The sequence below is a fragment of the Microtus oregoni genome, unplaced genomic scaffold, assembly GCF_018167655.1.
Source record: "Microtus oregoni isolate MIOR12 unplaced genomic scaffold, Mior012 000000F_ref0000247, whole genome shotgun sequence".
In the NCBI taxonomy this organism is placed as follows: Eukaryota; Metazoa; Chordata; class Mammalia; order Rodentia; family Cricetidae; genus Microtus; species Microtus oregoni.
Genome location: NW_024543059.1, coordinates 70,724,176 through 70,751,415, shown reverse-complemented (window position 1 = coordinate 70,751,415; position 27,240 = coordinate 70,724,176). Strand labels below are relative to the sequence as shown.

The 27,240-nt window shown below is 40.1% G+C and overlaps 1 protein-coding gene across 2 annotated transcripts; it reads left to right on the top strand.

Moving 5' to 3' along the window:
* Window positions 1-264: 264 nt before the first annotated feature.
* On the top strand, window positions 265-26,075 carry Cxxc4 (CXXC finger protein 4). Of its 2 annotated transcripts, XM_041657460.1 has the most exons (4): window positions 265-530; window positions 656-731; window positions 3,240-4,543; window positions 21,905-26,075. In XM_041657460.1, exons 3-4 carry the CDS (start codon window positions 3,497-3,499, stop codon window positions 21,947-21,949), a joined length of 1,092 nt encoding a protein of 363 aa, XP_041513394.1. In that variant the 5' UTR covers window positions 265-530; window positions 656-731; window positions 3,240-3,496; the 3' UTR covers window positions 21,950-26,075. The 2 variants fall into 2 exon arrangements, with proteins under 2 accessions (XP_041513394.1, XP_041513402.1); XM_041657468.1 differs by lacking the exon at window positions 656-731.
* The last annotated feature ends 1,165 nt before the right edge of the window (window positions 26,076-27,240 follow it).

Genomic DNA, 27,240 nt, shown 5'->3' with positions numbered 1-27,240 from the left:
AAATCCTCCGCCGCGCCGGGTGCTGGCGGGCGGGCCGGGAAACGTGGCCGCGCCGGCGAGCTGGGGATTTGTGAAAAGGAGCGCTGGCCCGCGTGCGCCTCTTGTTCCCCGTGTAATTTGCAGCCAATCATCGGGAGGTGTCCGCGGCCTGCGTCCTGCTCACCTCGGCGCCGCGGCCCGCCCCCGCCCCCGGCTCCGCACCGCCTCCCTCGCCTTTCTCTGCGATCCCCTCCCCCAGCCACCGCACACACGCACACACACAAACACAGCGAGGGGGGGGGAGGGTGAGAAAGAGAGAGAGAGGGAGAGAGACTCCCCGGCTCCCTCCCTCCCTCGCACACAGCGACTGGAGACGGACCCGGAGCAACGCGCTGGGAAGAGCAGAGACCACCGACAACAGCCCCGCGCTCTCCCACACACGCTCACACTCGGCGCTTTCCTCTCCACCCCCACCTCCTCCTCCTTCCACCCCCTCCACTAACACCATCTCCTCCTCCTCTCTGCAACAAGAAAAAAAAAGCCATTTACAGGTATTTTTTTTTCATCCGCATATTTATTTACCCCACCCCCCCATTCCCAACAGTTTGTTTACAAGTATTAAAGTTGTAATTGGGAGCTGCCAAGACACATCTGGATTTGTGTTTCTTTGTGTTAGGGGGTGATGTGCAACTAATTAAAGGCAGACTGGCAGCGTCTGCAAATTCTAAGGCTCCCCAAATAAAAAGAGACTGGTAAGTGATTGTTCTTTCTCTTCCTCTGGCTTTTCCCCCATCTCTCTTTCTCTCTTAAATGTTTGCTGTCCGGTGGGATTGTAAAAGTAGATTAATGCTGGACTTCAGCAATAAAAACCCGTGACTGTATTAATTAATTAATTAATTAATTTGCACCCGCCCCTCCTCCTGAATGTTAAATATGACCTTTGATCTCCGTGTCTCTGGTAGACCAGACATACAGTCTTAGCCATGTACAGTCACATTGTTCAGGGGCAAAGCAGGATCATGAAGTATGGATGTTTAATTTAGCTTTAGGATTAGAACTATAGTTATTGGTGTGTGTTTTATTTTGTTGCTAAATAAAAGCCAAACAATAGCTGTGGCTTAGATACCTTTTTCATGCTCCAGGGATGCATTGATTAAACAATAATGACCTGGATACTAGGAACAATCATTTCCTACAGTTTCTGGTGGCATTGAACCTAGAGGTGGGAAGGGGGGAGGTGGTGGCAATCAGAGAAGCAAGGAGAGCTTGTTTGGAAACACCATACTAAGACTCTGAAAGGGGATATTAAATTCTTTCTTCATTTGGAACAAGGTCAAAAGACTAACATGTTAAATTTCCCCTCTGCTCAGTGTGAGGATGCCTATTGCATGCTTGGTATAACTAGTTTCTAGTGAGTGGCAGTTATTATGGTTTTGCATTTTCAATGTGATTCACAGAAACTGAAGTTGTACGCATATTCTTGCTGTGTCTTCCCCCAAACCCTTGCAAGTATCAAGAATATTTAGCCAGGAGGATTTGGAGGCACCTTTGTATTGTCATCAGACCTCTGAAGGAAGCAGTATTCCCTCTTGTGAAACCACAGAGGTGATTCCTGAGTGATTAGGGACTTGCTGTGATTGAAGGATGCCTGCTAGCTTCTAATCCAGCCTAGGGGAGGTTCCTTATCTTGATTTACTTTGCCTAATAGGGATTTGTTTACAGGAACCCATTTTTTTTTAGGGTGCCTCATCAGTCGGTCTTGAAGTTTTCACACTTGGAGTTTGGACATAAATGGTTCATTAATCTAATTATAAGCGTAATTGCTATAATTGATATGCATTTGAAACTCTGAAAATTTCAGACAGACACTACTAGGCCTTCAGCTAAATTCCTGAACTCCACCTTCTAGCCCAATCTATAGGTTTCAGAAGATGCCAGAGAAAGGTACTCTGGCAAAAAGAAAAAAAAAGGGGGGGGGGAGGACAAAGAAACTGGTGGTTTGTTTCCTTTTTTCAGGTGAATATACATTTTACATCTCTGCTTTAATTCTTAAATGGCTGCGGGATATCTCTCCTCCTTAATTAGCAACCAAAATATATCTTCCCAAAGCTTAATGATGGCCTGTAAGCAGAGAGAAATGCAAATACCCAGTTTACATTGAACTTTCCTCAGAGGGAAAAAAAATAGCAAAAGGAGGAAAAAAAATCATCTTACTGGTTCTTTGGGTAAACACCACCTGAAGGGAATCTCCTTCCCTTTCACTCTATGCAAAAATCAGTGTTGGTGAAAGATTATTTTGCATCCCTTGCCTTCCTCTTTTCTTGGGAAGAGACAGCAATCTCCCTTAGAAATGATTGGGGGTATTCTTACAGGGGCAGCAGACACTTAGTTCTGAGCCTGTGACATTGCTTGCATTTGAGACCTCTCTCTCTCTCTATTCCATCTTTCTTCTTCTCCTTTCTTTTAAACAAGTAATACACCACCCTCTTGCCCCTGCCAAGCCCCACCACCAAATGGGCTTGTACAATTGAGACCTGTCCTTGGTCCATTGAATTAAGACCCTAACAGAGCCAGCTGTGCTGGGATTCAAACTAATGACCACAGACACAGAAGGACACTGTGGCAGCTGGTAGTTCTTTTTTTTCCCCCCTGCCTCTTTAGTTCAGATTGTATGTGGGCAGCCTTGTGGCTCTCAGTTGTATTGTGTTTGCTTACAGTTTATGCTCGGATGTATTGTAGAGTTTCTCAGTACTTCATTTGCTAATTTCCTGTGCGTTTTCCTCATAGGGCCATTGCTGTTTTCTACTTTACAGCATTTGCATGCCCAGGCAGCACTTGTTCACACATTTCATAATGTTTAAATGCCCTCTGCTTATAGGTAGTATCGCCCGCCCTCCCACCCCTGATTTGCATGTCTTTAGCACTCCAATTGCCCTTTTCCCTCGGCGTTTGTCACCCCCGTCTTTCCTCTTTCCCTGGGTACTCTAGCTATTAATACATTTTTTCTCAGGAGGGTTACAAGAATAGGGGGTGGGGGAAGGAGCTGTGTGGTGTGCTTTGGGGAGGGAGGGAACAGGGGTTGGGAGTGTTAGGGGGTGTGTGTGGGGGGGTCACGTCTTGGTGATTGTTATGCAAACGACCCGACTTGAGAACGTGGGAGCTTTCTGTGGTGTCTGCAGTGGGCTAGCGAGGGTGGCTGTTTATTTATATTTAATTTTTTCTCCTCGTGCAGCTCGTTGGAATGACTTTCTTTATTTTAGTTGTAACAGTTGGAGGATAATGCAAAGGAAGACGAAGCCTGGGAATTCACCGTCTGTGGACATGCGCCCCAGAGAGGACTAAAGCAGCCCTCACCTTGCTCTCCCCACCCGGATCCCCCTTTCCTGCCCGGCCCGGCCGGTACCCCGACCCCACCATCACCCGCTTCCCTCCCCCCCACCTCTCCCCCTTTCCCACCCAGGTGTCGGACCAGGCGGTCCCCACTTCCACCCTGCACCCCTTCTTCCCCCCCTGCACCATGAACACCAATGTCTGCGTGGAGCCCGGGCCGAGCCCGGAGGCCCCCGGCTTGCCCAAGGAAAGCCACCTGCCCGAGGGGGCCCTGAACAGCCTTGTGGATTACAACTCGGAGATGGAGCGTTACCGCTCCTTTGCCACCTCCTTCTACAAGACCAACGGGGGCGCCTTCCCTCAGGCTGCCAAGATCGCGCGCATCACCACCCCCATCTTCCCCAGCAGCGCCGCCGCCGCTGCGGCTGCCGCGCGCATCGGCATGTCCCCGTGGAACTGCGACAACGCGGCCACCGCCGCCGCCACCGCGATGCTCTGGGGCAGCGGAGGCGGCGGCGGGGGCGGCGGGGGCGGGGGTGGGGGCGGCGGGGCCGGCAGGAAATCCTCCTCGGCCGCCGCCTCCTCCTCCGCCTCCTCCTCGGCGATCCTCCCCACCGCCGGCGGTGGCGGCGGCGGCGGCGGTGGCGGCGGCGGCGGCGGCGGCGGCGGCGGCAGGACCAGCATGCACCACCGGAACGACTCCCAGCGGCTGGGGAAGGCTGGCTGTCCGCCAGAGCCGTCGTTGCAAATGGCAAATACTAATTTCCTCTCCACCTTATCCCCCGAACACTGCAGACCTTTGGCGGGGGAATGCATGAACAAGCTCAAATGCGGCGCTGCTGAAGCAGAGATAATGAATCTCCCCGAGCGGGTGGGGACTTTTTCCGCTATCCCGGCTTTAGGGGGCATCTCATTACCTCCAGGGGTCATCGTCATGACAGCCCTTCACTCCCCCGCAGCAGCCTCAGCAGCCGTCACAGACAGTGCGTTTCAAATTGCCAATCTGGCAGACTGCCCGCAGAATCATTCCTCCTCCTCCTCGTCCTCCTCGGGGGGAGCTGGCGGAGCCAACCCGGCCAAGAAGAAGAGGAAAAGGTGTGGGGTCTGCGTGCCCTGCAAGAGGCTCATCAACTGTGGCGTCTGCAGCAGTTGCAGGAACCGCAAAACGGGACACCAGATCTGCAAATTTAGAAAATGTGAAGAGCTAAAGAAAAAACCTGGCACTTCGCTAGAGGTCAGAGGAGATGATTTCTTGTTTCCCAGTCTTGCCCCCTCCCTCCTCACCCCCTTCTCCTCTCCCCCACAGGGTTTCTTGTCTGGCTTCAAGACGCAGCACGCCCTTTTCTGAAGCTTCTTACAGGTTGTAACACACTGTCATAGGTGGTTTGCAGAGGGCATGGCCTCTACACCACCCTCCCAGCTGCACCTCACCCGGAACCACCTTTCTGCTAGAGGGTGCCCCTCCTTTCTTATCTCTGGAAAAAAAGGCAATTGGTGTAGGAAACCCAAGTTTTACATTTGAGTATGGTTAATATTTTTCCCTTGCTGGTTTAAACTGTGCTCTCAGGAAAACCCACAACAAATGGCTCAGCCCCCAAAATTGAACATATCCATCATAAATATATATACGGCATAAAAAAGGACTCACCAGAGACCCAGATCTAACACTACACATGTGGTACACAACCTACATTATACACATACATGTGTGCATATACCATCTATCATACATATGTGTGTGTGCTGCAATGCCTGGACTCAAAGGGTTTGTTTGTTTTTTTTAAATTCTCTTCTAGAATAATTTTTCTCCTTAGCACGATAGAATGTTTTCGTTTGTTTTATTTTTTGCCTTCTTGATATATTTTTAAGCAAGCGTAAATCTTATAGAGAGCTGATAGTCACCAGCCATTTCGAAATGTTACTTTGAGTAAAGCAGAAGTTATTAACTATTGTGTTTAATAGGCGTTTGATTTTTAAAATATTTTATGCAGTTCCAGAAAAACTCTGTTGTTTTTCTTTTTTTTTTTTTTGTCGTGGGTGTTATTGTTGTTTTATTTTTTACATTTCCCTGGGGTTCTATATCTAACAAAGTAATCTATATTGTGGTTGCAAAATTTACTCTGAACATAGAGAGATTTTGGTTGATACCATATATAGTAAAAAAATAGTTTACTTTTCCTATAGGTTCTTAAAACAGACATCAGTCGCTAAAGTAATGCTAAAGTTAGGCTTTTAATTACATCCCTAATTAAGATGGATGGAGGTGATGAACATTTTGTTTGATGTCCTAATCAAAACACAAAATGAAGAAATACAGAGTTACAGGTATATTGTTTTGGTGCCATATTAAGAAGGAAATATGGACAGGCAAGGAAATATGGACAGGCAGCCACAGTCTATGATGAAATAGAGTAAGGTTAGCTCCTTGTGCACGTGGGAAACTGGGTGATCCATTTAGTGTTTGGGAAGATACTGTGAACAGAGCACAGGTCGAGAGTGGCTGCCACATCTGTCCTGAGGAATACTTGCACATTCTTTTAAATATTAGGAACATGGTATAGGGATGTTTTCTTTGAATCATTGAGGATTGAAGTTCCAATGAATAAAGGAAAAAGTGAAAGATCTTGCTTCTAGTTTGACTACGAAGAAGATGGGTCATCTTGCTTTGCTGGGTACAAACCAAGGCCAAGGGACGGGGATTCCCAGAGTCAGAGAGAGCATCATGGCCTGCAGTTGCACCACAATACTGCGTGTATTTCCCTCTAGGAAGAAACCATGTTTTCTTGGGAACTTTAATTTCACCACAGGGTGTTTCATTGTTCTTCCTCTGGGTAACTCTGGTCAAGCAAAATAACAGCAGCCACAGTGCAGGCTCATGCCTTTTCTCAGATGGCAAAAATTAACTCTTGAACTCTTTTCTGGGGGAGTTAATGTACGATGACTTCCCTAGGTCTGTAAGACCATGGAAAATTAAAATTGATCTTACATTGTGGTTTCCTGCAAATGCCAGTGAATAGGTTTGTGTGGGTTCTGCTTTCTCTCTGAAAAGTAGTATGTAGTGTTATAGCTCTGGCATTGGTAGGCCTCAGCCTTAGCTACAGTCACTGAACCATCCTGTACACCGCTGTAGGGAATGCAGTGGAGAGGACCACTGAGTAATTCTGACTTATTTAGTTAGTGACCACTCCAGAGGAGTTTGCTATGAGAAAGAATAGGCTTTCAGACCAGTTTCTATGCTGGTGTGCTCATCTAAACAGGCTTCATATATTCATATCTCTCTCTCTCTCTCTCTCTCTCTCTCTCTCTCTCTCTCTCTCTCGTTTCCCACAAACTTTAATTTCCCCCCATGATTCCAGACATCACAGAATCATTTTTACCTTTGAAAATGAGCACTCACAGTAGTTGTGTGGTCCCTCAGAAGGTAGGGAGAGCTCAAGAGAGAATGCCCACTTCCCTCTACAGATGTTTTCCTGACTGAGGGTTCCTTCCTACCAGAGCATGGGCTGTGGTTCAAGGGCATGTTCATTAATGGAATACTGGGCAGAACGAAAGGAGAAAGTTTTCAAAGTAGCCTGCGTGTTTACCCAGATCATAAGGTAATACAGTGTGATTGCCTCAAACCCATATGCAACCTCAAGCTACAGTTTGTAGGAAGCTTCCAGGGCAGAACTTGAGTGGCTGAACCCAAGATGGAAAATCCCCTGCCGAACTGGTTTCCTGTCTCTAATCTGATCCGTTATCATCTCAGGAGATGGTTTTGAGGAGGGATGGACTTCTGTTTGAAGTCCTGGACCTGGAACTTAGTCATAAACTTAGTAGCTAATGCTTGTGGCTTTAACTTATGGACTCTTGCAGAGTTAAGATCTGCATACTGAACACAGCTCAGCTTCTTACTCAGCACTCCAAGCCTGTGTGCTCTCCTCCTCCTCTTTGAGCTGTTCTTTATCTCAGACACTGAAAGCTTAGTGAGGTTGCTTTCGGGTTGTGTAAAACAAGTTGAAGAAAGATTCACATGGATGTGCTGGGATTTGAGCCCACATTTTCTTAAGCCCCCTTGCCTAGCCTTCCTTTAAACATGACCTATCCCTGCTTAGTCCCATTTTAAGAGTGACGTTTGTTTATAAAAACCACTGCTTGTTGACATTCAGGATGGTAGTACCCATTTAATAGTGAGTGCTGGGTGTTTTGTGGCCTGTATTTGCATATGCCACTGCTCGTTCATCAATCATTATATTAACCAATAGCCACTAATTGTTGAAAGCAGTTGATACAAATGTGTTGTGCTCCTGTGGGACAAAATTTATTTTAAAAATGTATGTCCTTAATTAATATTAAGTTCCTAGATGTATTTAAATTTTTACCATGTAGGCGATTACTAGATATTAAGTTAATACATTATCTTGCAAAGGTACACAGACAACAGTTATTTTTTCTGATACAAAGATTTAACTTTTTAAAAATATCCCAATCTAATGTAACTCAGGGGATAAAGTTGTCCCATGGGCAAGCCAGGCCTCTTAGTCTCTGAACATTGCTCAGGTGACATGATTGATCTCTGTGGGACAGCATTAGAGACCACACAGATCTGGTTTCTCTCCCATTAGTTGATTTATGGAATTACATTAGTGAAGCTGTGCCTCTGGGGGTTGCCCTGCCCCCACTCCTGCTCCTCCTGCTGCCACTTTATAGAGAAGAGGTTGAAACACTGGAAAATCAGGGGCAAGGGTGTTTGTTTATTTTCCTTTCTTTCTCTTTTCTCCCATTTAAAAAAAAAAAGTGTGTTGGTGTACAGAACCACAATAATGTTTCTAGAATCTAGCTCGAGATGCTAAGGGATTTGATGACAAACACCCTGATATTATCTAGTAAAGCTAGATAACTTTATTTAGAACTGTGTTCCAGAAGGGGAGAGACATACTAGATACGATTTTAAGTTCTAAGGGCCTCAACCAATGGCAGTTGTGACATTCTGGACAAAACACAGCTGTAATTGGTGCAGAGTGATGGCACCTTCCTGCTAAGGAAATTGATTTGTAGCCCACATCTAAAGTAGGTGTGTCACTCCAGTTGAGAGACGTAGAGCAGGGAGAATCAGCAAATACCATTTCATAAAGTTTTGAAGTTAAGCGGGTTTTTAGATACATAGATATGCCTAGATAAAACATTAACCCTTCATATTTTAAATTGAAACATTTTTCAGTTTGTGACCTCATGTAATAATTTCAAAATGAGGTTTCAGTTAAGAATTAAAAGATGCTAGTAGGAAATATTTTTAATACAAAGATGCAATATACATTGGCTATAGGAGGGAAAATGAAAAAGTTTCAATAAAATCCAGATAAGATGACAAATGTTTTTTGTTACATTAGAATGTAACAATCAGATATTCTATGGAGAAGATCCAAAATCAATGAATGATAGGACAATAGCTCAGAAAAGTTCAGTTTTGATCAAAGCCACAAGATACCTTTATCATGACGGCACTGAACTACCCAGTGGACTTCTCTGTCCATTACTGCATTCCAAAGGAGTTTCAGACTGTTTTTATGTTTTGGGTACAAAAGAGCTCATTTTGTACATAGTAAATTTGTACAACTTTCTGTCGGTTAAAAATAGTTGCTTATGAAAATGGGATTTTATTGCTTCCTAAATGAAACCAATACTCTGATCCATCTAAACAGTATGGAGGAATCTAAGCAGTATTTTATGTGGTAATTAGAAGTAGTGAAGAAGGATGGGGAAAAAGCCATTTATAGACTGTGCTGTACAGAGAATATATTTTGAAACTTAGACATCATCAAACAAAAAATAAACATTCAGAAAAACAATGAGAAAAACCTTAAATAAAATTGACCTTTAGGCTTCGCCCTGATCACAGAAAGCTAATTTGATGATGAAGGGAATGTTTATTAGTGAGGAAGGCGGCAAAGGTGACTTGACTTGGGAAGTTTTAATGACTTGGTTATTGAATCGCTCTTCTGTGCACCCATCTGCTTTTATTTTGGATGGTGTGGCGGAGATTCTCACAGTCCAGACTTACAGAGCGGTGTAGAACGGTTTGGGCAAGTGATCTGTGAGACTGGATGTTTAAAAACTCTGCAGAAAGTAGATGTCCGCCATGGTTTCTCTGAGTGGAACATTGTTTACCATTGGAAACAGGAGACAGAAGTTTTTGCTCTGAGCCCTGAAATCTTGTTGGGATGTTCATTTTGGATACAAAGTTAAAGATTTATGTATTTTAATATTTCCCAGGAATAGGCGCAAATGTGTTTTTTTCTTTTTATTGATTTTTATTGAGCTCTACATATTTCTCAGCTCCCCTCCCTGCCTCTCTCCTTCCCCTTAATCCTCTCCCTAGGTCCCCAAGCTTTTTAGTACTTGCAGGTTCTCCTAAAATCTATTACTCTGAATATATAGTTCACCTTTACCAGAAAACAATTCACTTTAATTTTGTATTGAAAAACTTTAATAGGATGGTGTCCTATTCAGGACATTTCACACAAGCAGGGTATGTTCCAATTTCTTAAACTAAACAGAATCTAAAATTTTTTTGATAAAGTAATAGGTTACAATGAAGATTATTTAAATATATTTTTCTCCAATGAATCGGTAAAATTATGAAAGCGGAAATGAGCTCAAAATACTTTGTGTAGGCTAGTGATTGGTCGTGTGGTTTTCAGCCATTGCAGAAGATATCACGTGATTTGAAGGGAGGAAATTAGTTTTTTTTTTTTAAATTTATTTATTTATTAAGGATTTCTGCCTCGTCCCCACAACCGCTTCAAGAGTTTCTTTAGGTAGACTGTAAGTGCTGTGGGTATGTGTATGCACAGTTTTGTTCCTTCAGTTCCACTTCAGTGTTTATGCCTATCTTAGGCTTATTATTTGACATGGCCCTGGTATACTTGGCAGTTTCAAGATACCTGTAGAGGGGAGGAGCGGTGATTTTATCCAGGTCATCTCTTGTTCCCTCACCTGCAGAGACACCTGTCTAGAAACTGAACTATCCTGCAGGGCAACTGAAAAGCCTCCCTCCATTCGGCATCATGGTTTCTGTTTCCTCTTGAGTGATGATCCTGCATCGTACTTCCGATGTGACAGCCCTTTAATAATGCCGAGGACTCATCCTGCAGGACTCGAGAGGATCCTAGCAGGCTTGTTAACTTCTTTAAAGCATTATAAGGATTTTTTTTCCTCTGTGAAACTTATAGACTGTGTCTTAGTTTCTTTTAGGAACTTGAGAATACATAAATAGGTAGAAAATCAAGCCTCCTGGCTCCCCTCTCCACTTTTTTTCAGTATTTATCTCTACTGCTTCAATGCAATTTTTTTGCTAACGATAAAAGTTATTTTTTCTAATCACTGTGTATTTTTATATAAAATCAGATACAAATTATATTCAGGGAAATATAATACTAGTTTACTGGCTTTTCTATTTTTTTGTAGTTAAAAAATATTGGGGCCACGTTGTCACATAGAGAAGCTGTGAAAAGTGCTTCTAGTCTCAAGCAACTTATTAAATGAACAATGATTAAGTACATTACACAGCTTCACTGGGGGAGTTATTCTAGATGTCTGTTAATGCAAGGGAATCAATGTAAGGAAAGGGTTAAATGCTTCCTACAAATGCCAGTTAGCTAGAGAACACATTTAGTGCTGAAAACTTGAGATATATATATTAGTTACACTACTATAAGAAGAAGGTCCAGGCATGCATTTAGTATACACGTCAGAGAAGTAAATATGATTTGGAAATTAAGAAGTCGGGTGATCACATATACGTGGGTTTTTTGTTGTTTTATGCTTTTTGGTAATTGTTCCCACACACCCCATAGAAGAGTTTTGTGAGATGGTGAGATTGTGGCTTTTTTTAAGCACGAATATAGGAAAGCTAGTGTTCCTACAAGGAAAAAGTGAGAGCCCCTAAAAGAAGTAGAATTCCAACCAATGATTTTTTTTTTAAGAAACTTTAAAAAAAAATCAAAAGAGGATGCCAAGCACTATGTAGAAGGACATTTGTCAAGATGGAGTGTTTATTCCTTCATTCTTCCAGAAGTTTGAAAATCTTCAGAGTGGAAAACAGGAGAAAAGGAAGGAATGAGGGCTCAAGACGTGACTAAGACATTGGATTTGAGGGTGAGAACTGAGACCTGGGCTTAGGCTTTAGGTTCAGTGGTGAATTCTCGAGAAGGAGAGTTCTATGTCACAGCTGATGTCGTTTTGACTTACGCTTTTGAATAAGTAGCATCATCCCAGAGTAGAGCTAAAATTTAAAATTATTCAGGTGTTAGCAGGATCCCATGTGACTCCCATCTTCACTTAACTTGTGTTTTAGAGGACAGTCTAATGTGTTGAGAAAAGTGTTGAGCAGGGAGAAACTCCGCTGGAAGTGCTCTTCCTTGCTCAGCACACCAGACCTAACTGGATGATTGATAGAAGCATTCAAGGGGTAGAGATCAAATAGGAGAGAACATGATGCATGTGTGTAGAGCAGGCAGAGTGATGGGCATTTCTGTGGATTTCAGCAAATCTGCCAAGTTCTGAAAAAGACCTATTTTCTCTAAAACTTCATAAAGTAGAAACTGATGAAATAACTTTTTTTAAAAAAAGACAGAAAACCACTGAAGTGTAATTATCGGAAATGCGGGTAATTAGTGATGGTGGATCAGTGGTCAAAATATTATTGTTCTGGGAAATGCCAGCTCTGCAGATATATTTCTGTAGGCTTCAATGAGGTACATAATGATTTTGATGGAGTCAAGAATAAGAAAAACTGCAAGACATAGATGGATGAAAAGTCAGTTGCAAAATCTTTTATTAAGTCTTAAATATCTTATATGCTACTCCTAATCCATAGAAAACAAAATAGAGAATGCTGGCTTGTTCCCATACCCAAAGAAATATATTTTATATTTGCTGCAAGGCTGCTTTGTGTAGCATTGGGGGATCATTTTGAAGTGTGATCTTTCTCTAGCTTTGCCTCTTCCCATGAACATGAATTTGTGTGATATGGGAGTGAGTTGAGCTTGATGCCTACTCTTTCAGGCCACAGGTGACAGGATGTTAGACTAGTATGGGCATAGTATATCAGGGGTCCAGGAGACCAAGGTTTGGCTTCTCATTACAAGTAGAATAAAGTAGAATGGGACAGAAAATATATGAACGTACCACAGCCAGTGAGGGTTGTTAAGTTGTAGTTTCAGCGGCATTAGGCTGCTGTGTTGTCCACTTTCAAATAAAAATGGGAAAACATATGCAATATTAATAATGCAACTAAGCAAGTTTATAGTGAGGGAGGAAATTATCCTTTGAACATTTGTTAGCAAGATAAGGAGTAAAATAGAAGTGTTTTAAAAGCGGCGTGCTTTGATTCTTCGGGGTAGGCCTCTGCCTGCGTTGTGCATTCATGGTCCTCCTAAGAGTATGGTTAAACCCTTGATAAACTACATTCAGCTAAGCATATCTGTAGGCAGGGGCTGCTGCTTTCTAATACCTCTCTGTAAGTTCTGTAGACACACACACATACACGTAGCTGCAGTGTGTGTCCTGGCTTAAAGAACCATTTTTTATTATTCCCAACTTCCCCTGTCTGTACCTTTATGATTCCCTAACTCTAGGGTGTAGCTTGTTTTTCCTTTTACTCTCACCCTACTCCAAAACAAACACATGGAGACTTATTCTTACTTATGAATGCCTGGCCTGGCCTTACCTTAGCCTGACTTCCTTTTTTCTTTCTTTCTTTCTTTCTTTCTTTCTTTCTTTCTTCTTTCATTTTTCTCCTTCCTTCATTCCTTCCTTTCTTTAAGACAGGGTTTTTTTTGTCCTGGTTTTCCTAGAACTTGCTCTATAGACCACACTGACCTCAAACTCGCTGAGCTCTGCCTGCTTCTGCCTCTTGAGTGCTACGATTAAAGGCTTCTAACCAGTTTTTCTTTACTTAAATTATACCATCTATTTCTATTCTATACTTTTCTTTCCCTCAACTCTGTGGCTGGCCCTAGGTATCCTCTTCTCCTCTCCTTCTTCTTTTCTCCATTCTCCCTCTTCTTGTTCTCTTATTTATTCTCTCTGCCTGGCAGCCGTGACGATTTCTCTCTTCTGCCTAGCTATTGGCCGTTGAGTTCTTTATTAGACCAATCAAAGTGTTTTAGGCAGGCAATGTAACATAGCTTCACAGTTTAACAAATACAACACAAAAGAAAGCAATATATCTTTGCACCATTAAACAAATACTACACAGCATAAAAGAATATAACGTATTGCCAACTAATAACTTTCTATAATGCTAAGTCTTAATCCAAGGTTCTTAGTTACTCAATCTTAAGTTAAATTCCCATCTAAGAAGTGAACCAAGTGTAAATTGAACAGTTGAAATTTTAGATGACTCTAGCACACGTGTGGGCGTGGCTCCCCTTGGCTGGATAAGGGACACACAGGGATGTATGATGACAATAGTGCCACTCTGGGTGGTACATATGTCATATTAAGATTTTCTGCTGTATTTCAAGGTGTATGGTTAGGTTCTGTATAAGAGCAAAGGAAATGTTGGAAGAAACAAAGAAAGTACAGGAGTAGTGAGGAATACACACAGGCTACAGGATTGCTGCAGATTGGGAAAGCATTGAGCTGCTTTAGGTCACTCTTGAGTCTCCTTATATCAGAAATGACCAGAGATTGTTAGTGCTTTACAGTCTATGAGAAGATGGATCTCGAATTTAGACCCACTAGAACCATTCAGAATTCTTTTTCTTCATTTACCACAATGGAAACATTATTTCCAGGGAAATTAGCTCATCTTAGCTTTTCTTGCCTTTGCTGAATTCTCTCCAGCCCTCCCTTCCCTCTTCTCCTTTCCCATCTTTTCCTTTTTAGGGATAAAAATCAACTGTTCAGTTAGAAACATAGTAAGGCCACGGTGAGAAGACAAATCCTCCAAACTAATGATAGTGTTTAGGGAACTAAGGACACTAATTTATAAACAACCAAGCACTCAAGCATGTTAGCATAATGTTAAAGGGGTTTTAAGGAAAGTTCCTGGGCGAATACTGAATTGAGTACATAGAAAAGATTCCATAGTGATGGTGAAAAGATTATTGCTTACTACATATTAACAAATCACACACCTAAAAATTTAGGACTATTAATTTTCTCTAAGAGTTGCTGTGTTTGCACAAAGATGTGGAAAAAAACCATGAGTATTTCCTGAGGATGAACTTGAACATATAGACTGGAGTATTCTGGGATGTGGTGATCTTCTGATGGATGTCAAGGTCATGGAATCCTTCTTGTGTGTATCCTCTTAGCGTACGTGAACTCAAATATCTTTTCAGTAATTGAGGACTCGTGTAAAAACTTGAACAATTTAATTAAATTAATTCTTAGCCTTATGTTATTTATTTTAATAACATAAAAGATGGAGATGAAGAAAGATGAAGAAGTCAGAGTAATTGTGAACATGCTTTGTGTTAAGTTGAGAGCTGAGAGGAGGAAAAAATATTGGGAGAGCCAGGCTACCAAGTACTCATGGTGTTCTTGGGAGCATGCTTCTAACCGAGTGAACTGTTTTGGTGATGACATCTAATTGGTGGAACTACTTATAATTAATGTTCTTTGAGTTCCTCTGAACAATTTAGGCTCATAATACCCTCGAGAGGTTCTGGGCTGGGTCTGTGTCAGTGGCTCAGTGTTACCTGAGGAGACATTAAGTGAAATGCAAGTGACCTCAGTCAAAACATTACTCATGTTTCACTTTTATATAATATCAAACAATAAATATCTCTCCAGAGCCCAGGCCAATAGGAATGACAATACCATAAGTAAGATGGGTTATGGATGATAATTTTAACTATTGCATTTTATTCTAATAAACTTTAGAGGTTCAAATCTAGCCTTGATAGCTTTAACATCTTAAGTACTGTAAGTGATCGACAGTTTTCTCATGGTTATACAAATAGCTCTTCTTGTTTTCAGTAAAAGAATGGTGAGCTTGATAAAAACCCATGGTTGCAACAAAAATTTACCCCACATTTCAAAATTCTTCAACAACTTCATCAGGTGTTTTTTTTGTTTATTTGTTTTTTGGTTTTTTGTTTTTGTTTTTGTTTTTTCGAGACAGGGTTTTTTTGGAGCTTGTCCTGGAACTAGCTCCTGTAGACCAGGCTGGTCTCTAACTCACAGAGACCCGCCTGCCTCTGCCTCCCGAGAGCTGGGATTAAAGGCGTGTGCCACCACCGCCCGGCCCTTCATCAGTTTTTTTAAATAACTAATTTCACCTAGAGGCAATAGTTCAGACAGGAATGAGCAGAGTAGCAGTGTGGAGAGACTGGATTATTAAACTATCAGTGTGTGTGTACCCAGAAATATACTCTAAGCCAATAGCCAGATGTATTGATATGGACCCACACTCTAATACAAGCTTGTGGATTTATAAATAACATTCTGTACACTTAAACTATAAACAGTAGAGCTTAGATTTCATTAATCTAACTTTTACACATTTATTTGTGTGAGGTAGTTTCATATAGCCCAGGTTGGCCTCTAACTGTAGCCTGAGACCAACTTGCATTCCAGCTCCTCCTGCCTACACTTCCAAAATGCTGAGGTACACACAGCTATGGCCAGCTAAATTTTGCAGTTAGATTGAAGTTATTATATGCAATTATTTTTGAAAAATATTCTTTATGAAAAATACTTTTAAAAATCTGTGGGCCGTTTAAAAAATGACCTGTTTCTCTGCAGCATGCTGCTGTTGTATCATGGTGGTTTATTTCTTTCCAAGAACATTTTTGTCACTGAAATACTCATTTGTGTCACAATAAGTTACTCATTTGTTGGGCTGTTGTGGTTTTAACTATTTTTTAACCAAATTTAATTATATATAGTATTTATCTAGAGTCACATCTAAAGAAGTATTAGCTCAAGGGATAGAAAGTGTATTGACTTTGGGTTCATGGAATCCATGTGTCATCCCCCCACCCACTCCATCGCTCTTGAATTAAATGTCTCTCAATCCTGTTTCCCTAACAGACTCTCCCACCATATGCTCTTCGCCTGGTTTGCCTTCTAACGTCACCTCACCTTGGTGGTGGTAGTGAGGGTGGTGCTACCGATATAGGTAGGAAGGCAAAGCAAGAGACTCATTCCCAAGGTAGGAAGAGTATAGGAGCAACACCCATGGGAATGGAGCCCGAGAACGCCAGTGCTAGTTCTTCCCTGGTTCTCAGTTTCAAATGTCAGGTTGTCAAGTTAGAAGCCAGGAAGGGTGAATGCATCTTATAATCACCTGTTCTTTATTTAGTGCCTGTCCTCCTTTAGCTATTACCAGCTAGTGGTATATTATACTAGTTTTTATTTACATCTAAATATTGACCAAAATAAGGCTTCATTATGTCAAATAGAGATGTGCTAAATGAGTCAACTGTGAGAGAAATGAATCAGATTTGCTACACATTATATACACACTGCAGGGGTATTGCCAGGCCTAAAGAAGAAAGGTGAGGTTCAGTTTAAAACTCGAGAGCTGGGAGAGGTGACTGAAGTCTGTGGTCGCAGTGCTACGCAGGCTGTGGAAGGGGGGGTCTTGAGTTTGGGGCCAGACTGGGACATGGTGAGACCCTAATTAAAAATACCAAATAAAATAAAAGAAGGAAAAATGATAGAAAGTGAAATCATATTCTAATTCATATATTTTATAGGTCATTTTTACTATGAAGTTATTTTTGTTTATTAACAGCGCATTTCAGGACACCACACTGATCACCGATCATAAATTCATAGTTTTCTCATACAATGATCATGCTCTAACTATACTTCCTAGTGGCTCTATAGTAGTATACTATGCTGTGTTATAGTATAATATTAAAATGAAAGCATTAAAGACATTTTTGTTTAATCTAGGGAAATACTCAGCTTTGCTAGGTCTCACTTTACACCACAACTATTCAAGATTTTTTTATTTATATATAAACATATATTATGGTATATTTTCATATCAATGGTATTGTACATGCAATACAATGTTTCATACCTCAAAGCAGATTTTGAAATTTGTTAGGAAGAAGTTCAATGTATGTAATGGTATTTTAATGTTATTTTATAGATCCAATCAGAAAAAAAGGGAATTTTTCATTACCAAGAATCCTTTTGCTTTTGTTTATCCAAAAAAAATTCTAAAGTTGAGAAGTTTTATTTAAAGCTATAAACACAAACACACATGCACACACACACACACACATGCACAGTCAAATGCAGAAAGACAGCAGTGGGAGTCCACTGCTCTTTGTCTTACTCATTTATGTAATTTTTAATTCAGGTTTTCAGGGATTCAATAAAATCTTTAAATTGTGGTGCTAACATATAGGCTCAAATATAGCAAAGATTTCAAAATTCAAGGTCTAAGATGCCTCTGAGTCTAAGAAACTTGTGGTGGCTTTCACACCCCAGAAGATCCCAAAACAGGTTTCATTGGCTCTGGTCAGCCTGAAATTCCTTTCACTTTGTCTGGAAAACATTTCTCATTCACAATATGGGAATCAAAAAAAATGATTTGGTGATGTGTGTTCCCTTAAGAGTCACTAATAAGAACATGGATAATTATTTTTAATCAATGCAAGGATAATGTTATTCTCAAATTCTAGCTCTGTAAAATCATGTGTAGACCTACCCTGATTCATAGTCAAATTGTGAAGGCCCAGGTGAATCGTGGAAATCTTTGATTTAGAAAGTAATGCAAACAAACATTGGCAAATTATTTAACACTCTCAGCTGAAAATTGTAATGCCGTCTCTGTAATCTCAAATAGATCGTTATGCATTCTGAGATGAATCGCAGTGCCAAAGCTCATCTTTAATTTGGTCTTTAAAACCTCAGATCTAATGTCATTAAGAAGTTTTAAATATACTGTGATAAATACCAATGCATTCACATCTATCCGTGGCATCTAGATCTAAAATGACTAACCTCCATAGTCTCACTTGCTTGCACAGTTTCGGGTGCTCCACTTGTCTCTTCCAGGGGGTGAATTTTCCTTCATCTGCTCATACTTCTAACAGGAATGTGCAGGTAATCGCTTGACACGAAAACACTAAAGTACCAGTGGTCACTTGACAGGTGCCAAAAAAGAGAAACCTTCTTAAATTCTCAAAGCAGAACTTGGGGCGTTTGTGTTATTCGAGGCTGTTTTGTTTGCTCTTCATTAGTCAGCAGAAATTTATACTGAAGTACATTTCACCAGAGACCATATTTATTGTAGCTTTGTAGGTAACGTAAACTGTATTTGGAGTTACATTCATCCTGTCATTCCATCGTTGAAGGACATTCCTTTGCTTTGAAGCATTACTTATGAGATAAACACACTCCCTTCTTTCAAGCTTGAAGGTCATTTTCTATCTGACCTCTGTCAGAAGAATTCTTTGCAGCATGCTTTATAGCAATGCCAGGGAGAGGGACAGTGCCGTGGGGGTGGGGACATACAGACCTCTCCCCAGGCCCCTTGGGAGCCAGGCTTCTGACACCAGCATAAGTAGTGAAGGCTGCTTTAAAGAATGTGATCAACACCATTCTGTTCGTTACCTCCCGCCCCATTTCCTTCCAGGGCAATCTGGTCCTCCTGTCACTCAGGATAACTATCCCTTGCCAGCATCACTGAGATCGACAGTCATAGTAATCTTATCAGGAGTGTGATTCCCCAGCTGGGACCTTGAATTTATCTAACTTGGAGGTAGCTGGTGAGGGCATCTAATCCCCTGTGTTGATGTGCTGAGCTTCCAAACAATTCACAGTGGTCCTCTTACTGAAGATGACCTCGTTAGTTGACAAAGTCAGGAAAACGTGTATCCAAATGCGACAGACTAGTTAGAAACCTCTGATTTAGCCCGTATGAAATCAGGGTTGCTTCTAGCTGCTTGTAGATAACTCAGCCTCACCCTCAAGTAAATTTCCAGTGAGCCAAATGAAAACTGGACAAAATGTTAGAGGTGACAGTTGCAGTAACCCCTAGACACTAAAGAGTTTTGCTGTCTTTTTAATCCTAAAATAAAGCTGACAGGGAAATCGTAAGTTTCTAGAAAATATTTGATAATGTGTTTCAGTTATTGCACAGGTGGTTTTCTTATGTCTTTTCGATGATTCCTTAACCATTTTTCTTTTTAAGTTTCATGACTTCAAAGATCTTAATGTGAAGAAAAGCCATTTTAAAAACTTTGCTGCTTACCGTCCCCATCCCCCTGGCTGGGGCTGCCTTCTGACCTCCCTACAATGCACAGTGCTGTAACAGAAGAGCATCGCTGGGGTGCTAGTTTATGGCAGAGCCTATCACTATAGAAACCTCTGCTTCGCTTCTCTCATGTCTCCTCCTGTTTGATGAATTCTTAGTGCTGGCAAGCACTGAGAGAGGACCATCTTTTCCCTACAAAAGTGACCTTTGACTCTAGGTGGCGTTTTCAAAGCTTGCTTTCACTAAATAGTGCAAATAAAATTGAGTAGCAGGAAGGGCTAAAGGAAGTTAGAAAATAGATTTAAAAGCATATCTAAGGCATAAGGACTCAGCTCGTTTAAAAAACGTCCTCTGTACTTTTTCTGTTTATCTTCATAAACATATCTGTTTATCAAGATACAGGATTGCATAAGTATATATTTATAAACTTGTTTCCAGTTGGCATCTGAGAGTAAGTTGGCATCTCTGTCACACATATACACATAAATGTGCATACATATGAATATATATGCACATGTTTATTTTTCATATGAGAATCTGAGTGTAGATATATAATTGCATGGATACACTTGATTCTAATGTATCTTGTTAAAAATGACTGCATTTTTTTTATAAATAAACTTACTTATATAGATTTTATTCTTAGCTGGCATCAGAAAGCAAGGTGGCATCTGGTAGAACTTTTCAGTTTTCATTTCCTGCGTGTGTGTGTGTGTGTGTGTGTGTGTGTTCATTTGTGTGTTGCCATCTGAGTGCCTATGCAAAGTATGAATGTTAGAATGGGTATGTTGTGTTTCTTATTGCTTTGTGTATTTCCTTCAGTAATGACGAAGTAAAAGTAACTAGAATTATAATTATTACATGTAATATTCAAAGACTGAATTTAGAAAGCAGTTAAGGAGTTTTTTTTCACAAACAACCAAATGATGGGGGCCCAGTATTTACAGTGAGCTGGCGAGCACAAAACCAGTTAAACCATCAGTAAAGGAGTCAAGACCCAGTATAATAGGTGCTATTTTATTGGGTATAGTAGACCTTTTTGTGCTCTGAGAAGTTACAGTTTAGTGCTTTTTATATATGCATGCAAATTTGAATTATGTGATTTATAGTAAATTAATTTGCCTCAGTTGAAGTTTTGGTTGTTCTTGAGAGCAGTTTTTAAAAACAATTGCAAGTGCCAACAATACAAATGGAATTTGCCTTCCAAAACTTATTCGCTTAAACTTCTTTTTTAACAATATTTGAATATAGGCTTAAGCTCCAGATCTAAGACAAAAAAAGTCCCTTGGAATAAAGTAAGATACACCCAAGAACATGAGCTTGGGATTCTCAAAGGAGAGTAGTCTAAAGACTGACTGATAGCGCACTAGGTTAATAAAGATTTTTATTTTCAGTTAACATTTTTATGAAAAGAGAACAACAACCAAATTATTTATGTATGAGAAAGAAAGTCAAAGCCAACATCCATTATTAGCGCCTTGTGTACTATCACTTTTCATTGTGTTCTATTAGGAAATTCAAGTACTATGAACATTCTCTTAAGATATATATAGCCACACGCACGCATGCACACACGCACGCACACACACACGCACACACACACGCACACACACGCACACACACACGCACACACACACGCACACACACACGCACACACATATACACACACAGTGTGGATGGCTGGCTGGTAACATCCATTTAGCATTTCAGTTTGCCACAATAAAGAAATAATTCACTCAGTTCTGACGTTAATCTTGCATAGATTGAATATGTATGTACATAAAACTTCAGGTTACTGCCTGCTGACATACTTGTTAGTGTAATGGGTGGAATAATTTTGTCATAGTCACTTTGGCTGTATAAAAGGCTTATATGTAGCGCACTGAAGATGGCATGCATAGCTGGTCATGAATTTTTGCGATAGCTAAGATAATATAAATGAAGATCATGAAAGATCTATTTCCTAGGCATGATGAGAATATGCCATTTCTGTGTAGACAAACAAGATGATCAACTGAAACAGATGTGGCTTTTCTATGAGGGAGCTACCGGGTTTACATACAGTTGCTCTTCCTAATGGTTAATACCTTGAAACTTCCATTTATTCTGATCACTACATATGTCACAGGATGCATTTCCTGTGGTTTAGTATATAACGTGTTTCAGTCATTTCAATCAGTATTAATTTAATTTGTATTAAATTGAATAGTATGATTTTTATATTTTAAGGTCGAAAGTTTCCTCTTTTACTGTATGTTGCTGCAATGTTCTCATGTTGTGTATGGTTGACTAAAATTATTGCTGAAGTGTAAAGGAGAAAAATCTAATATTATATTGACATGGAAAGAAAGCTTAACCTGTTCTCTTGCTCTTTTTTTATAGAGAACACCTGTTCCCAGCGCTGAAGCATTCCGGTGGTTCTTTTAAAGCAGTAGTGTATCTTATATTCAAGGCATTTGGAAACGAAGGGCAAACTAATGTCTTGTTTTAAGAAACCACTTAGTCCACCATTGAAGAAAATATCCAGAAATTATTTTCATTTTATGTATATGGGTTTCTTCAAAAAACAAGAGGAAAAGAAAAGAAAAAAAAAAGACATAAAATTAACAGGGAAGCTTGGGGAATTGGCCAGTCTATTTGCTTTCAATACACTGATTCTTCCTTTGATGTAATTCAGCTATACTAGTGAAGTTGTTGTCTATTTTGAAAGTGGCTGTAAAAAGAAAAAAAAATAAGTTTGGGTAACCCCCGACTGTAAAATCATGTATCTTTGCAAAGAACATATCTATACTTCATTTTCAAATATATGTGATTCAGTACTGTAAACTGTACAGATAGCAGCTTGTATTTTGTGTGTTTAGACACAAGGAGACAATCATGTCTGAGCATCTATGGAGATTAACAGTTTGTACACAACAATATGGTTCTGCAAGTTAAATCTGGAGCAATAAATTTTAGCTTTAAATATTTTTGCCAGTGGTTTGTAGAAGCAGCAGCAACACTGGTGGTAATTCATGCATCTTTCTGTAGAGACTCGGTGGCCGGTTTTACGAGACTAAGAGATAACACTGCATCCAGCATTACCTTCAAATGTGTCAGTGTAAGAGGCAAAGCTACTGTGAAGGGTTCAATGAATCTTTTGAGCACTATATTAGAGTAGTGGTTATGCGCTTGCGTTGCTTACAAACGAGCTGTACAGAGGGTATACCCCCAAATACTTAGTGTAGTTGACTTGTTTGGGTTGCACTGTAAGGGGAGTACTCAGAATAGTTGGGAAATGCAGAATCAGTTGTGTAAATTTTTTAATTAAAAAATTGTTTCTTAGGCTGAAACAGATCATAGAAAGAGACAGTCATGCCTGACAATTTTTTTTTTCCCAAGCCACACACAGGCTGTCCAAGCTTTTTGGTTATTTGTTTATTCTTTTGCTTTGGGGAGGGGTAGGAAAGATAAAAACAGAAGGGTCTTCAAATGTTTGAATTCCATGTATGACATTGAATGGGCAGGTTGGAATGCATCAAAGCCTACTTTAAGGCATGGCTGGGCATATTTTCAAGTTAAACATAATTAAAGACATTCATTAAAGTGAGGTGGTTTTTTGTTTCTTTATCTTCCTTTCCATAGCCTCTCAGTTGGACGAGTGTTCTTCCCCCGGCCTCTCAGAGGAACACCCACTGCTTCCATTCCCATTCTTATCCCAGGATCTTTCTTTCCATAAAGCAAGGCCACAGTGAGAGGAATTTCATAAAAGATGAGACAGCTGACCCCCCAGGATGCTTAGAACCCAGGAGCCTCGTCCTGTAAGATTGGGTTTTCCTAGGACAGTTGTATTTCTTAAAGGACGCCTATCCCATTAAAACAAATTATTTTTTTTTAAATTAGACTGTAAGGGTCAGTTTCAGGAATAAAACATAGTTTAGTAAAAAACACATAGAATAGCAAACTTGCCATGTTCTCACGTCTTTGTTCTATCTGCCTGTCAAACCGGTGAGTGAGAAGGAAAACCACAGAAGGGTGGTGGTAGAGCAGTGAGGACTTCCAAGTGTAACGTGCTCCGAAATCTTTTAGCTTTGAATAGGAAATGAGATTACATTTTGTTTCCTAAAGGCGGGTCAAGTACAGTGTCACTGGGGCACCTTGATGAGAGCAGAGTAGGTTTGTATGATGCCAGTGTGGGATAGCGGTGGGATGAATGTGCCAAGCTAGCATACGAACGCCAAGTCTGCAGTATGGTCAAGCAGTCTCTGTGAGGAGAATGCACTATGTATTACACCTGCCTGTGTTTAGAGAAAGGAATGAAATCATCAGAAGCTAAAATGGGCTGTATATTACTTTTGAGATAGCTTTCTACTCCATGTGTATTCCTTAGAGGGTTGGTGGTTATCATTTCTGCTTCTGCTGTAGGACCAATGAGCGCTGTATGAGTTCTTCATTGTCCCATTGTTTCTTTTCTTCTCTCTCTCTCCCTCTGTATTTACGATTTTTATTTTACTTTATTCTTATTTTTGCCAATGTGTTAACTATGAGTATGTGGAGACTTTATTTTCACGCGTGAATGGGAAGCTTCCCTTGCATTTGTAAAAATGACCACAAATGAAACAAAGTTCTTTTCAGACTGTAGAAGGCACACAGTAGGGTCCTCATAGCAACATATGACAGTCAAAAACTCAAGGTGGTATTGCATGTCTTGATGTATTCTGTTTTTTAGACTTTTGTGTTTTGTTTTTTAAGACAGTGAATATGTGTATTGTAAATGTGTGTTTCATATGGCAGTTCATTTATTTTTAATGAAAGGAATGTGTTACTATAATGAGCGAATGTGTTACTATAATGAGCAGTGTGGCCTTTTTTTTTTAATTCTTACATTTTGTTATTTACGGTAATTTCTCTTATGCCACATATTTTTTATATTTTCCCTTAAACTCAGTTTACAAAATGTAGGGTACATATACAGTTCTCACTGGTGATGGTAAAGGAATTATCCTAGATTCCCTCTAGTTTTCTTTCTCAAGTGTCGGTCTACAGACAACTTGTAGCCTTAGGGCAGTGACTTAAAGGTGTGCATTTTTCTTATTCCAAAATATCAATGAAACATAAACCTTTAACGGTTGCTCACTCTATGTTCCATTCTTCATATCAAGGAAATTTGGAAATTAGCCATCAGATTGTAGGTTGTATATATACAACTTAAAAATCACACCTCAGATACTGCTAAGGTTATTAGAGAAATTCACACACACTTGAGTTCAGTCATCAGTGGATGTCTTGTCCTGGCAGCATTTGAGAGAAGCACAGGAGAATATATGGGCTATTGACACCTACTGTACTAAGCAAATGTTCCTCTTAGCTAGCCCTCAGCACTCTGGGAATGTTGTAACGCAGAGCTGCCTTCTCTGACCTTCAGACTAAGGTGAGTGTCTTTCTAGTGGCCTCCATCTGTCCTCATACAAGCAAGGGCATGCTCACAAAGTAGTACTGAATCCATCCATGGGACACAAATAGAATCATCGTCCCCCTAAGATATGCAGATATAAGAAGTCTCCTGGTTGCTTAACCCCCAACCTTCAGTTTCCTTCTGAGCTATCCCAGGGAGTGGAAGACGACGGGCTTGCCGTGACTTAATATATAGTAATCACTAAAAGAAAGAAACGTTCCATCCCTGTCAGAACCCCTGGTATGGACGTTGTGCAATTAGTGCTAAAGCACAGAAAGCCTTGAAGCCGATAGTATCAGTAATCAAAGAATGAAAAGAGGGGCGCACTTAAATGAATGCATGATTCGGGGTCAAATATGTTGGGCAGAGAGCTGTAGTGGGTCTTTGATCATGGTGAGATTCACAGCAATAGCAAACAGTTGGTTCCATGTAGCAGATAAATGTTTCAGATTTTGCTTTTATTCCATTTGGCGTTTCACACTGAGATCTGTATTCCTAGTGAATGGAGCACAGCTACTGTGTTCTGAGGGATTCCATTTCACGATGGCCAAATAGATATTTCAGGACGTGGGTCTCAAAGTACTCCTTTTCCGGTGTCCTCCCATTCCCAACTGTGCAGTTATCGGTTACATTTTCTAATAGATATTTGTGTAAAGGTGTATGTAAGCGTGTGCAGTTATTTAAAAAAGCAGTTTGGAAAACAGTGTATTTATTGAAGAAAAAAATCACTTATGGGGCATGTACAAAACTGTAAAAAATTAAAAATCACTTCAATTTGCCCAGTAAAGTTGTTTTTGTGAAATTTCTGTGTTGTTAAATAAAGGACTTTAGTATTCAAAATATCTCCATTTTTCCATGATGAAAATTTTATTTGTGGGATTTAAATTAATGAACACTCAGTTATGAAAATCTAATATTGATTATATGTAAAAGTTTGTTATTCTACATGTGCCCTTATCTCAGTGCTATGATGCTATCTTCAAATCTTTTATAAAATATGCTATTATTGTTCTTTTTGTTCATCCATATCTACCTTAAGTCTGCCTATCTATCATCTATCTATCTATCTATCTATCTATCTACCTATCTATCTATCTATCTATCTATCTACCTATCTATCCATCCATCTATCCAATTTCCATAAAGAAAAAAGAATATTATGCTTAGGATCTATTTTTCTTTAAAACTTTTAAGGACTAAGTTAAAGATGAACAAATGAACCCTAACTCCCCTCCTCCTCGTTCACTGTAAGCATGCCTAAAGAAAACACCTCAAGCCTTCCTTCTGCCTTGAGTGAAAATCTTTAGTGATTCAGACTCTTGAAGATGTTGTACATGAAGAACTGCAGCACATGGGATTGTGTCTCCAGCCACTCCCTTTCATTTTGTTTGGGTATCTGCATTGTGTTAGTTTTTCTTGTAATGAAATGCTGCCGTCCACCACTTTGCCTTACTATGTGCTAAAGCCCTGCTTCACCTCTTCTCAGTACGAGGGCTAATTTTATTTGATGCCATTGAGACTACACACACATAAATTCCAACTAGAACATGGTATTAAACTTTGGAAATCCTTGATATAGGAGCACAACAGAACTTCATGCTATTCAAAGACTTCATGTTCACAGACTACTACATGAAGATGGTTTATGTGTGTATTGACATCAATGTGTGCACTGTTAGGATTTAACATTGTAAATGGAAATTATTTGGAATAAGGCAACAGGATGGGATTTCATTGAGATGAAAGAGGACTTTAGTAATTCTAATTACAAGAAACTCCCAAATAGGCAACAACTCAGGTAAGTCACTATGCCTTTTTTACATTTGGGTGCAAGCAGCGAAAGTATGCTAAATATATTCAGTTAGAATTTGGCAAATAGTACTTTTCTTTACTTCAAACCAGCAAGAATATGAATGCCTAGAGGTTCCTAGGTGATGATGAGGAGATGATTTTTCAAGAATTTGAAAATTAGAATGCCTTATTAACTAATATTAAGCCAGATAATTTGTATGGTTTCTACACACAGCATGGTTTTTCCAAGTGTGTTGGTAAAAGTGTTTTGTTATGATATTATGCAGAACTGATTTCCCCACTCGTGTGTGTGTGTGTGTGTGTGTGCAAAGAAAAATATTCAAATCTACCACTGTAGACAGCGCAAAGACCTATTTGCATGTGCTGTGTGAGTAGAACTTAGACAGGGAACTTGTTTATTTGAGAAATGGGCCTCCAATCTTTTGTTCTGCAATTTTGGCTTGAATTCTACTTTTGCATCCTTAACAATTCA